The following is a 13,663-nucleotide window of genomic DNA, read 5'->3' as shown; positions in this document are numbered from 1 at the left end:
AAAAAAAAAAAAAAAAAAAAAAAATCGACTGGTGCTATGGATTGAACATGGTTTGTTTCTACCAAAACTCACATGGAGATTTAATTTCTCAATGTAACAGTACTGAAAAGTGGTGGTAAATTTTTTTTTTGTACCAAGGATTGAACTGGGGTGCCTAAATACTGAGCCATATCCCCACCCCTTTTATATTTTATTTAGAGACAGGGTCTCACTGAGATGCTGAAGGCCTCACTAAATTGCTGAGGCTGGCCTGGAACTTGCAATCCTCCCGCCTCACCTCCCGAGTTGCTGGGCTTAATGGCATGTGCCACCACCGACCAGCAGCACCTGTCAACTCTGATTCCTCAGGGTCATTCAAATCTGGTCCTCCTGTCCGTTCTGTCTCTACTGCTACAATTCAGATCTTTGCATTGCTCATCTGCACTGGCCTCTAACCTGATGACCATCTCTCCAGCATGGTTCCCACACAACAGTCTACTCCTAGTCCACCAACACAGTAGACCAGTAGAGCATAGTGGTGGTGGTAAATATGGACTTTAGAATCAGAATCTTTGTGTGTGTGTGTGTGTGTGTGTGTGATGCTTAGGATTACACCCAGGGCCTCGTGCATGCTAGGTAAGTGCTCTATCACTGAGCTACTTAGCTGTTTGATGTGGCAAGTTGTTCAACTTTTTGAGTCTTGGTTTCCTTTTAAATGGAAAAAAAAATGTCTGCCCTATAGAGTTATTAGCACATGCAAAGCCCTTCAGAAGCTGGGGCTGGCCTACCTCCACAGGCTTAGCTCTTACTCCATTGACTGGACACCTTATATCCCAGCCAGACCTCCCTTCCTTGCCTGGTCACAAAAGTGACAAAACACTATCCCACATGCACTTACCACATTCCAGCCCCTCCCTTCTCCTCATGACTTTCTCAACTCAAGAATCACCTTCTACAAGAAAACCTCCTGGGGATTCCACCTCTTGGGTCCCCTTCTTCCTCCGGGAGAAGTCTTTTCTGCTGTCCTTTAATAAACTTCTAATTTCTACTCTGAAAAAAAAAAAAAAAAAGAAAACCTCCTGATTCTCCACTCCCCTCCCCCCTAATCCCTACCAATCAAACGGGCTTCTTATAACACTATATCACAAATGTTAGTTTCCTTACTAGTATCTCACATTACTAAAAGATGTCCCTAAGAGCAGGGATTGTATCTTGGTCTTCTTCACAGCCCTAGCATAGAGGAGATCCTCAGTAAGTATTTCATTGGTTAAATGAATGAATCAATGAATAAGTCAGTGACAACTTAAATTTAGGACAGTTGGATATAATCAGCACCGTAGGCTTTAAGCAAACCTCTCAAAGATGGTAGTCTTTTGTACCCTTGCTTTCTGAATGGATCTGCTATGCTTAGCCACTAGCACATCTGAAGAGTTATAATGACTGTGGTTCTTGTAGAGACATTGGACAGGGACTAGCACTTCCACTGTGGGCATAAACAGTGACAGCTGTGAATTTAAAAACTCAATCAGAAATGATTCAGTTGAGTAAATCTTCATTTTTCCAAGGAGCTCCAAATGGTACATAGTATAAACTGAATAGGCAGAAGTAGATATTTGTCTTCTGAAGTACTTGGGCCTGCGTGGCCAGAAAATGCTTTGTGAACAAGGAAATTCCATAAAAATATCTTTGTCCATTTATTTCTAGATGTTTTTCTTTTTTCTTTTGTGGTACTGGAGATCAGATCCAGGGCCTCACATATGCTAAATAAGTGCTTTAGCACTGAGCTACATGCCCAACCCTATCATCCATTCTTTTTTCTTTCTTTTTTTCCCCCCTGGCACCAAAGGTTGAACCCAGGGGCAGCTTACCACTGAGCTACATCCCTAGCCTTTTTTATTTTTTTTTTATTTTGAGACAGGGTCTTGCTAAGTTGCTGAGGATCTCACTAAGTTGGCAAGGCTGTCCTTGAACTTGTGATCATCCTGCCTCAGCTTCCTGAGTCCCTGGAATTACAGGCTTGTGCCACCTTGCCTGGCTCATCCATTCATTTCTACCCTGAATGTCCACCAAGTCATTTCTTGCTGCAGGAAGATCTCTATTAAGCACAAGCAGACATTTTTCCCACGGTGCCCTGGCACAAGGTGCTACCAGCTTTGCCTGGATAGAGCCCAGCTGCTAATGAGAGATATACTGCAGATGACAATCAAGTATATTCAAATACAAGGAGAAACCAACCCAAAATATGAGCTGCACTAATTCAAGAGGAAAGACGAGATGTTGTAACCAAACTATATAGCAAAACTAATGAGAAGGACCTGGAAGTTTCAAGCACCAGCCAGTGCAAGCTGGGGCTGCCAAGCAGTCCGGCTGCTGTTCTGTCCAGATGAGAGATCATTTGGGGAAAGCCAGGGAGGCTAGGTGTGCTTTGTAGCTTCCCAGGGCTGGTCCCTTTTCCTCATCAATGTTGCTGGATCTGCGATTCCAAATTATAACCATATGAGTACCAGAGCAACCAGATGAGTACCTGGGATTGCAGGGGCTACCCTGGAAGGCCTAGGTGAAAGGGGCAGCCCTGAGCAGTGGCAGGAAGGACACAGAAGTGTTTCTGAATGAAGCAGCTATTTCTCAATCGAGGAAGTCCACAGAGAGAAGGGGATGCCCCAGAAAACTCTTTCCCAGATTGTCCCCAAACACTGGAAAGAGTAGTACGAGATATCCTTGAGGATTTTCCACCTGGGAGTGAATTTTTGCTTCTCTAATCGAGAAAAGCAGGACAAAGAAAGATGGGCTTTGTGTGGGGCTTCAGGAATTGAGCTGATGTGCCCCACAGTTCTGGGGCCTGAGGATGGATGGAGGCTCCCAGGGTCCGGCACAAGGGCAGGTTTGTGGAGGCAGGCTGGTTCTATTGGCAGCATTTCTATGACTTTCTTTAGACGCATGCACCAGTCCAAAGTGGCTCCTCCTTCCTGCCAGAGTCTACCAGGAGGCTTCCCCTCACTCTTGTGGCATTTGCTGCTGTCAATGTTCAGCAGCCACACAAGAGAGTTGAGTGTGCGGAGCACAAATCACAGGATGGGGTTGTTGACTGCCTCTGTCTCAGAGCCTCCATCTCAGCAACCACTGCTTTGATAATAACAGGCAATAATGGTGCCTGACATGGTGATAAATTGCCAGCACGTGTTCATTATTAGATACCATATGTTTGAGTTAAGCAAGTAAAGTCGCCGAGTGCTGAAAGCAGTTTTTTTTGGAGACCCAATCTATGCAGTCCCTTTCACTGGTCACTTCACCAGGTGCCTTGTGCCTTCCACTGTGGAGGGAGGGTCATATCCCTTCACCTTTCCTTTGTGCCTGGCTCATAGAAAGCAAGTGTTCATAGAGTGTTGCTCATTTCTCATCTGGCAAAGAAGTATGAGGTCCCGACTTTAAAGAGCTCTCTTAAAATTGGCCCTCAGGCTGGGGTGTAGCTCTGGGATAGAGCACTTGCCTAGCATGTGCAAGGCCTGAGGTTCAATCTATAGCACTGAAAAAAAAGAGACATTTAAATTTAAAAATTATAAAAGATAAATATGTAAACAATGTAAATGCACACGCACGCGCACACACACGCACACACACACACAAAATGAGGCTATTTGCTGATTCAGAGAAATGAAGCCACATGAATAGGCAAAGTAGAGTCAGGCATGGTGGCACATGCCTGTCATCCAGTGGTTCAGGAGGCTGAGGCAGAAGGATCACAAGTTCAAAGTCTGCCTCAGCAACTTACTGAAGCCCTGTCTCAAGATAAAAAAAAATTAAAAATAAATAAAAAGAGCTGGGGATGTGCCTAAGGGGTTAAGCACCCTGGTACCAAAAGAAGCTCTGCTTCATTATGGCTCCTTTCTCTTCCTTATAAAAATATTCAGTCTTCTCCCATCTTCCCAGATGTTCCCATAGCCCTCTGCTGACCCCTTTTTATAGCATTTGTCACCATACTGTTAACTGCTTGCCTGTACAGGCTCAAGGAACGTTGGTTGAGTAAACAAATTCACTCTTGTGCAGCTCCTACCAGGACAGGCGTGCAGATGCAGTTGTGTTAAAGGCCAAGCGAGTGCTGGAAAGAGTGAATGACTAGGAAGTCTCCAGAAAAGCCTGGCAGGAAATCCCCTCAATAAATTCTAGTCCCCTCCCTCTTTCTAACCAAATTTTGCTTCCATCTCTCCTTATGCACTTAGGCAAAGTGCTTTACCTCTCTGTGCCTTTTTTCCTTAAATGTAAAATGGAGATGACAGTCATGGTGGTAAGTGATTATGGTGCCTATCAGTGGAATGCTGTATGGCATGAGCCAGGCAAAGAAGGGCTCATGATGGTTAGAGAGATTCTCTACATGCTGTCTATCTTGATTCCTCCCCCCTTCTCATTTGATGCCTCACACCTGCACACATTTGCTTGCTGTCTCTCACCCCTTGTCCTGTTACCCAGCACAGCCAGGCTGCATGGCACTTGCCTGTAGTCCTAGCTATTCTGGAGGCAGACTTGGGAAGCTAAAACAGGAGGATTAATTCCAGATCAGCCTGGGCAACTTAACAAAAACTAAAAAGGGTTGGGGATGTAGCTCAGTAGCATAGTTCCCCAGGGTTCAAGCTCCAGTTCCACAAAAATAAACAAAAAAACCCCAGGCCCTCTTCCCATGGATTACTCCAAGCCTAAGGCAGCTCAGTTCTGTGGAGCCTCAGCCTCTATGGCCTCCTTGATGACTGAGCTCACTATCTAATCCTTGCAACCTCCTTTAACCAGGAGGACAGGAATGAGGTGGCACCTTCCTGGCTCCCCAGAGGTCTGGACGTGCTGGGCAGTAAAAGGCACTAGAAAGTGTTGACAGAGAGGACAGGGTAAAGGGAAGTGACATGATTCAAGGGACTCAGCCTCTTTGATGGGGTGTAGCCTCCTGCCTTTCCATTGTCTCTGCCCTTCCCCAGCCATTGAGCTGATAAAGGACCTGGTCAACTACGACGTGCGCCAGTCGCTGCTCAGGGGCCTCGTGGCACTGCTAATACCATCAGTCAAGGAGATGTCCAAACTGCAGCCCAAGATCCTCACTGGTAGGACCCCCTCGGATGAGGCTGCCTGGTGGAGGGAGGGGGGCTCCTTCCTCACAGCCCCTTGCTCTCCCAGACTCCCCGATTCTCCAGCTCACCACCCACCTGCCAGTGTTCTTGCAGCAGGCGGCAGCCGCCAAGACCATTGGGTAAGCGGGCAGTGGGTGGGGGTGGCTGTAGCAAGCCAGGCCGGGCGCTGCGGGTGGCCTGCATGCCTGGCGGCACCTGAGAGTCAGAGCCTCGCGGAGCAACCTGATAACCCTGCCCAGGGTTCTGGCGCGCAGAGACCTGAGCACGGCTGAGGAGATGCTGCACATGCGCGTGGTGCACAGCCTGATGGCCGCCATGGGCAACACCGACCACAGCAACAGCCAGAGGCTGGCCAGCCTCACGCTGGAGGTGAGCCCGCGGCGGTGGGGACTGCGGGGCGGAGGTGCGGGCGCTAGCGGTCACGGTCACGGTCACGCCGCCCCTCCCACCCGCCGGCTGCAGTTCTTCGTGCAGACGTTCCCGGTGGTGGAGGAGCACGTGCGCAAGTCCATGGGAGAGGAACTTTACCAGCTCTTCCTTGTAAGTGCTCCCATCCTGCCTGGCAGGTTGGTAGGAACGTGATGGTTCCCCGACCCAGCTCCCCACACAGAGTGGGCTAAGTTGCCCCCGGTTGGGCTCTCCTTCCGCTTCTCCCCTTCCCCTAAGTACCCTTCCAGTCCGGCTGGGAGCTGACCCCACCTGCAGCACCACTCTGCCCAAGCCCAATTCAAGAACACTCTGCCCTGGTACCATAGCTGTGTCCATCTCATTGCTGTCCTCAGATCCACGGTGAGGATTTGTACATGAAAATAGATAGCATTCAGGCAGACATCTTGACAGCTAATGAAGTCAATGTTGCCAAAGGTGAGCAACAGCCAGGGACCTGGAGTGCAGGCACAGCCGGCACCCAAGCTCATGCTCACCTTTGCTGCCCACAGTGTTAGAACTTTATGGAGTCGCCAACAGCAGCTCGAGCGTTGTACTTGACCCTGGTGATCTGAATCAGATGACTTACATCACACACTTCGTGGAGGCAAAGGCACAGAAGGATGAGGAGGCGGAATCAAAGGAGTAACAAACCCCCTGTGGCAAACCAGGAAGGCCAAGGTTGTGTGGCAGATGGCAGGAATCTGGGGCCAAGTGCAGGGTGACTCCACTTGGCTTCAGAGGAGGCTGGGGGTTATGCATGCAGTGGGAAAGAAGGAAGGTTGCTGGCTGGAAAGGGTCTAATAAAAAAGTCTTTGATATCTGCCTGTTCTGTGTGCTTGTGGAAGGGGAAGGAGATCAGCAAGAGCTATGGTGATGGCTTGGGGCGCCTCTACTTACCTAGTTAAAAATCAGGTCCCTGTTAGGTAACTCTACTTAGGCCTGTAATCTCAGGAGGCTGATGCAGGAGGATTCCAAATAGTAGGTCCATGAGAGAAGGGCCACCAACAGCCTGAAAAGTTAAGGGCCTAGCCTGAATAGAGTCCAACCTCCTGTTGGCCCCTACGCCCTCCTCCAGGACATCATATGTACCTGTTTTCCCCTACCTCTATGGTTGCTTCTTATTCTCTTTTGCTGACTCCTCTTCTTCAACCCAGTCTCTTTTAGGTTGGAATGAGGTGAGACTCTAACCTGGAGCCCCTTCTCCATTCTCTTTTACACCCCAGTGATCTCATCCAGTCAGGGCTTAAATACCATTAATATGCAAATGACTCCCGAATTTCTACCTTATTGGGTCTAACATTGGATTCCTAGTCAAGTGTGATAGCACACGCCTGTAATCCCAGCAACTTGGGAGGCTGAGGCAGGAGGATTGCAAATTTGAGGCCACCCTCAGCAATTTAGGAAGGCCCTTAGCAACTTAGCAAGACCCTGTCTGAAAATAAAAAGGGCTATGTAGCTCAGTAGATAGTGCCTCTGGGTTTAATCCCAGTTCCAAAAAAATTTTTAAATTAAAATTGGACTTCTAATCCTGGGCCACCTTTACCATTTCAACTGATGGTAACTCATCCCCCTGTAACCCAAAACAAAATAGTGGAGTGCCCCTTGAAGTCTCTCCTTGACACATCTGTTCTGCTGACTGTCTCAGAACCCATATCTCACCTCCTACATTGCTAGTGTCCTAGGCTGAGTCACTGTCATCTCTCTTTTGTTACTTTCTTTACTCTCACTTTTCAATACAGCAACTAGAGTGGTCCTCTGAAACTTCAGATTCTGTCATCACTCTGCTCAGAACCTTGCCAGGCTCCCCATTTCAGTGCTATGGTCTACATGGCCCTAAGTGATCTGGTCTCCCATTATGTCTCCATTTCTCTCTCTCCTTCATTCAACTCCAGACACAAAGGCCTCCCTGGCTAGTTCTGACAAACAAGATCTTATTTTGGAGTTTTTATACTCGCTTCCACTGTGCCTAGGACCTCACCCCTGATAGTTATCCACATGGCTAACTCCCTCACGTCCCTTCACCTCTTTTTACATAAAAGTCACCTTCTCAAAGAAGGACAGTTTTTTTGTTTTGTTTTGTTTGTAGTGCTTGGGATTGAACCCAGACTCTTATGGATGCTAGGCAAGTGCTCTATCACTGAACTGCAACCCCACCCAGCCCTTATTATTTTATTTCAAGGCAGAGTCTCACTCAATCGCTTAGGCTTGAGATAGAAATTGAGCCTCTAAAGGAAAAATATCCCTGTTAAAATATAGAACAAAAAATTGGGAAGCAAATCATGAGCCAGACAAAGGAGCCTAAGAGATAGAAAAAGGGCCAAAATATAAGGATACACTGAACATTTCATCAGTTACTTTGTAACTTTCCAGTTTCCTGTAAGTTTCTGAAGCAACAAGATTTCAATAGAAGAGATCATTAACTCCATGAGTCTAATTTTGTGGGCTAACATTCAATTGGACCATGACTCTTTGGCTCAATCACCAAATAGACCATAGCTAGAGATGTTGATGTGAGCTGAAACCTACATACTAACCAGACCCCTAATGGAGAAACAGTCCCTTTGGATCGTACATATCCCACCTAATTATGTACCCTAATAAAAGCTTGGCCTCAAGTGGCAGTACATCTCACACTCAAGATTGCCTGTATCCTGCTCTTGAGAGTGTATCTTCACCATTTACTTTCTAATATAATAACCCTTTCTCTTTTTACTAAAACCAGACTCATCTTTAACTTCTTTTCCGCTATGGAGTCAAAGACCTGAAAGTTTGGAATACAGGTATCCTCTAGACCTCCTCAGACCCCCACATAGTAATAGGCTGGCCTCAATTTTTTTTTTTTTGTACCAGGGATTGAACCCAGGAGCATTTCCCACTGAACCACATCCCCAACCCTTTTTTATATATTATTTAGAGATAGGGTCTCACTGAGTTGCTTGGAGCTTTTAAATTGCTGAGACTGGCTTTGAACTCGAGATCTTCCTGCCTTAGCCTCCCAAACAGCGTGATTACAGGCATGTGCCACCACACCTAGGGCTAGTCTCTTTTTTTTTTTTTTAATTACAATGTACCCTACTACCCTCTATACTCACAGCCCCTATTGCTCTATTTTTGAAGCATCATTGTTGGCTTATTCTCTATCTCATCACCTGACTGTAAGCTCCATTCGGACAGGGATATTTGTTTTGTTTACTCATACATCTCAAACATTAGGACAATGCTTGGCATGCATGAATGAATAATCAAAGTATTTGAAGCAATTGTCCTTCCGAGTCAAAGGAAATGAAGTTTGATAGCAGTAATTTTACAGGTTGCCACAAGGGGGCATCATAGGGACTGATATTGTTGATCTAAAGCAGCCCAGCTTTTCTCCATCTGGACCTAAATACGGAGGAGAGAAAAGTTAAAATACAGTTGCGTTTTCCATCAAGCTAAATGGATTTCCTATTTTAAAGTGTCATTCTGGGGATGCAGCTTAGTCTAGAGAACTTGCCTATTGATGCACGTGTGTGTATGTATGTACATTACATATATAACAGTAAAGTACTTGCCTAATATAAGTGTATGTCACACACAAAGCAATCAATTATACTCTAAAGGGGGCAGGGGTATCATCATCATCATCATCATCATCATCATCATCATTACTGGCAGGGGGATACTGAGGGATTGAACTCCGGGGCACTCTTCCACTGAACTACATCCCCAGCCTTATTTCTGTATTTTATTTAGAGACAGGATCTCACTGAGTTGCTTAGCGCCACATTTTTGCTGAGGCTGGCTTTGAACTGGTGATCCTCATGCCTCAGCCTCCTGAGCTGCCACCAAGCACGGCTGCAGGGGTCGTTCAAGGAATCTAATTCACAGGAGTGTAACACTGAGAGCCGGATTCCAAAGAGGAGTCTCTGGGCTTGTGTGAGGTGTGCAAACACTTCTCTGACAAAAGCGTTAAGAAGCGCGGAAGGCCCTTTACCCGGAACTTTTTAAAAAATAGTATCCAATGCTGGGATGCTGGGAGGCTGAGGATCTCAAATTCAAGGACAACCTGAACAATTTAAGAAAACCCTGTCTCAGAAAACAAAAAACTAGGGCTGGGTTGTGGCGCAGTGCTGGAGCTCTCCCTTACCATGTGTGAAGCACTGGATTGGATTGTTAGCATACTGAGAAAACAACAAAAATAATATAAATAAATGTATTGTGTCTACCTATAACTTAAAAATAAATGAGTCTCTAATGACATAACTCAGGTAAAGCATACCCGGGAAGCGAATGAGGCTAACTGGACATTCAATAGGGGAATGGCTTGGGTCTGGTCAAATACCAATAAACAACGCATACCCAACGAACAATAAAGAAATCTATCTTTACAAACAATTATTAGCCCTACAAGCGCAAGGCCTCAAAAAATTGGGTTAAGACTCAGAATTGTTCCTCTCCACGGAAATCTTTAGTAAAAGGCGAAAGATTTATACGGTCTGAAGAGAAACCAGAGTACACCTCCATTCTCTGGCGTACAGTCCTCCAGTAACCGTAACTACTAGAACAGCAATGGTAACTATCTACACAAGAGAGCTGATGATTTCTATGGTTATCCTGGACAATTCTGGAGAAAAAAACGTATTTAACAAGAGAAGAAATAAAAAATAGAAGAAGAAAAGTCTTCCCGTTTTAATTTAGAAAATGTCCTATGTGCAAAGCATTGTGGGTATGTAAATGATTGAGTCGCCAATCTGGAAACACCGTAGTTGATAAGTTGTCTTGCTAGGTGTTGGGCCACCATCAGGGGGCAGAGCAGTAGCCAGATTTACGGTAATGTGGACCCCTCTCTGTCCAACTAAAGTCTGACTTTTATAATTAACACTCGAAGTAAAAATTCTCTTGAATTAAAAATACTGGAGGTGTAGTTCAATGATAGGGTGTTTGCCTAGCACTGGGGAGACTCTGGAATCGATTTATGGCACCGCAAAAAATAAAAAAATAAAAAATTTGAAGCTCAAAAATGATTGTAAATTCATTTAACAAAAATGTATTGAGCACTAGCTGTGCTTACCCTAGGAGACAGGTATCTGTGATTGTAATGGTGGTCCACTTTACCTTTTGAATATAGCCCTTGCTGCTTAAAGGATATTTTTTTTTTCTTTTGCACTTCTCCCTCTCGCCGCCCCACCGCCCCCAGCTTGGGGACAGGTAACAAGATTACCTTGAGTTATCTGTTCTCCACAGGAAGGAGATATCACCAGAAGAATTAGGAAGTGACTGTCTCCTAAATTAACAAGTGAATTTTCAACACACCATCAAGGCACACCTGGAATGTAACCTTTTAATAGCTTCTTTAAAAGCCCTATGATTTTTTTCTTATGGGCAAAATCACAGCCTCTTGGACAGGAGTCTCCAGTGTTTCTCCTTTGCTAGCAAAACAGTAAAACTTCTTTTTTCTTTTTCTCAAAACCATGCCCTGGTTATTGGATTAGCATCAGGGACAGGGACTGAGCTTTTGGTAACATGATGAAGATTAAAAGACAATTCAAAGACACAGGATCCAAAAAAGTAAAGTTGGGAGGACATTCTTAGCAGAAAGGAACCAAAACAGTATGAGCCCAGTTATGGGAAGGCAAGTGGCTAAATGACAGGGACCTAGTGTTTTTGTTTGGTTGGTTGTTTAGACGGGGTCTTGGTAAATTGCCCAAGATGGCCTTAAATTTGTGATCCTCCTGCCTCCGTGTGCCTCCCCCTGTAGCTGGGTTTACAACACGTGAGTCAACCAGTTGGGCATGATGGCATATAGTACAGGAGATATGTGACACCTTACCCATCCAGGGTCCACAATCTTGTGTGGGTGGCTACTAAACTACATTTTTATTTTATTTTTTTTAGAAAGTGAGAGTGTGTGAGAGAGAGAGAGAGAGAGAGAATTTTTTAATATTTATTTTAGTTTTCGGCAGACACAACATCTTTGTTTGTATGTGGTGCTGAGGATCGAACCCCGGCCGCACGCCTGCCAGGTGAGCACGCTATCACTTGAGCCACATCCCCAGCCCTACATTTTTAATTTTTAATTTGAGACAGGTTCTGGGGATTGAACCCAGGGGCACTCTACCACTGAACTACATCCTCAGCTCTTTTTTATTTATTTTTTAAATATTATTTTAAAAATTGTAGATGGACACAATAACTTTGTTTATTGATTTTTAATGGTGCTAAGGATCAAACCCAGTGCCTCACACATATTAGGCAAGTGCTCAACCACTGAGCCACTATCCTAGCATTTATTTTATTTTTAAATTTTTTGACAGGATCTTGCTAAATTGCCCAGGCTGGCCTCAAACTTGCAATCCTCCTGTCTTAGCCTCCTGAGGTGCTAGGATTTACAGGTGTGTGCCACTGAGCTCAGCATCTAACTGATTAATTCTTTTAAACAACTACTGGCTCTTTGGGTCTGCTAGCTCCACCAGCCATTCCTGCTAGCCATTCCCACCAGCAGCTCAATAGGAGCTCTTTCTATTAAGGATCTTATTGTCCAAATAAGATCCTCAGAAGGAGGCTGAACTCTGTAGCTAAATCCAGGAATTCAAGGGCCTCTCTGACAGCCCTCACTTCTATAAGGGGCTGAAGGACTGTTTTATACATATTCATGAAGACATTATAGCCAAGTTGTAGTAGTTGATCAGTTCTCAAGTACAACTACTTTCATGCAGAATTGGCACTAGCTAGAAAACCTCTAATTTCATCAAGACTGTGTTCGGCATGAAGTTTGTTTACCTGTTTGAGGCCAGTGATCTACTTGAGAGTGAGAACAAGATGCACTTACAGGTGTCTCTTCTTGAGCTGTCAGGGAAAACCAAGACAGAGGGGTTACAGAGGAGGCATGGACATTGGTGTCAAGTACTCAGAGAAGCAGGAGTGGAACTTCAATGATGTCATCACAAAGGCTGGTCAGTGTCATAGGGCTGCAGATGGCCCCCAACAAGTGGGTCAACCAGTTGGGCATGATGGCATATGGTACAGGAGGCATCTCTACAACCCCAAAAAGTGTATCCTGCCACCCACAGACCACTCCATCATCATCTCCACCATCAGATGAACACAAAAATGTGCTAGCCAGGTAGGTATGATGACTTTGGGGACCAAGAAGCTCATCTACCACAAGTGTGGCAACTCCTCATGTCCCTGCAGATGGGCTAGACACTTATGTGCCAACTAGAGTGGCAAGATCTTTTTTCCCCCCACATTTTTTTTAGAATTGGTGTATTATATTTGTACATAATGATGGGCAAAGTGGCCAGATCTTTGGCTTGGGGCAGCCCATATGTAACTCCAAGTACTGCCCACAAGGCCAACAGCATCTGGGCTCCATTGGGCATTAGCAATTACCAGAGCCTAAGGGAGACTCCAGAGTAACTCCCCTGCTACCAAGAGGAGGCCATCTATTGAGGCGCATGGGTGTGCTATCTGCTGTCTCTTTACATCATTGTCCTGTGTGGATTTGGGGCTGGGTGTGGGGGGAGGGTCTGTGGCTGGTTTTTGGTTTTTTCACATTTTCAGTGCTGCACACAGAGAGTCTATGACAGCTGTGTGGGATCAGGCCAATAGGGGATATTTCTCCCCAATCCTGTCTTGGTTCCTTCACAGGACTGAGCCAGGCTGAAAATAATGGGGGAAGGCCATATCTAGGTGTATAAGGAGTGGGAGCCCTATCAGGGCACATGTAAGCACTGAATTTCCCAGCTGTGTTGGGGAGAGTGGAATAGGGAGACAACTGGTCCCAAATGGTTTTAAGTTTCCTTTCCTTGCGATCAGGTTGTGGTTTCTGAACCGACAGAAATTATAGGCAAGCTTAACAAAGGAAAAAATAAACTTCATTTTTCAGAGAAATGGGGTGATAATGGAGTGGGGATGTTGGAAAATCATTCCCTTGAGAGAGAGCCAGGCCACAATCATAAAATGTAAAATGTTTTAGGACTGGATTTCCCCAGGATCCTCAGACAACCCTGACTCCTTCTGGGGCCCAATGGGGAAACTGAGACCCAGGCAAGACAATGGACTTTCCAGTAGTTGAGGTAAACTTAGGCCCCTTCCTAGTATAAGGACCTGCCTCTCCACTTCAGGGCTCTCAGTGGATTTTTGTTTTGGCATGCCTGGCTCAA

General features: G+C 45.5%; 1 protein-coding gene, 1 long non-coding RNA gene, 1 other non-coding gene and 1 pseudogene across 13 annotated transcripts in view; 2 read left to right on the top strand and 2 right to left on the bottom strand.

Moving 5' to 3' along the window:
* Armh1 (armadillo like helical domain containing 1) overlaps window positions 1-6,337 on the top strand; it is a 56,586-nt gene extending 50,249 nt beyond the window's left edge. For 3 of the 11 annotated variants that reach the window (XM_048815505.1, XM_015485098.2, XM_048815504.1), the window contains exons 8-12: window positions 4,941-5,063; window positions 5,137-5,209; window positions 5,330-5,630; window positions 5,873-5,954; window positions 6,029-6,337. In XM_048815505.1, coding sequence (XP_048671462.1) covers window positions 4,941-5,063; window positions 5,137-5,209; window positions 5,330-5,630; window positions 5,873-5,954; window positions 6,029-6,165 — 716 coding nt within the window. In that variant the 3' untranslated portion in view covers window positions 6,166-6,337. Of the gene's footprint in view, window positions 1-4,940; window positions 5,631-5,872; window positions 5,955-6,028 lie in introns of those variants that run through there. The other 8 variants (XM_048815508.1, XM_048815507.1, XM_048815506.1 and 5 more) reach the window with 8 other exon arrangements.
* The window catches only part of LOC125620407, a 27,660-nt gene extending 16,218 nt beyond the window's left edge, over window positions 1-11,442 (bottom strand). The window contains exon 1 of the long non-coding RNA XR_007352049.1: window positions 9,907-11,442. This is a non-coding gene — a long non-coding RNA (uncharacterized LOC125620407). The remainder of the gene's footprint in view (window positions 1-9,906) is intronic.
* LOC125610425 lies at window positions 9,899-10,014 on the bottom strand. The gene has a single exon (XR_007340445.1). It is a non-coding gene; the product is annotated as a U5 spliceosomal RNA (small nuclear RNA).
* A 736-nt stretch (window positions 11,443-12,178) lies between the features above and the next one.
* Window positions 12,179-12,720, top strand: LOC125610375 (annotated as a pseudogene).
* Window positions 12,721-13,663: the final 943 nt, after the last annotated feature.

The sequence above is a fragment of the Marmota marmota genome, unplaced genomic scaffold (assembly GCF_001458135.2).
Source record: "Marmota marmota marmota unplaced genomic scaffold, marMar, whole genome shotgun sequence".
Lineage (NCBI taxonomy): Eukaryota > Metazoa > Chordata > Mammalia > Rodentia > Sciuridae > Marmota > Marmota marmota.
The sequence above is the reverse complement of the archived record's forward strand: the minus strand, read 5'-3'. Positions and strand labels throughout refer to the sequence as shown.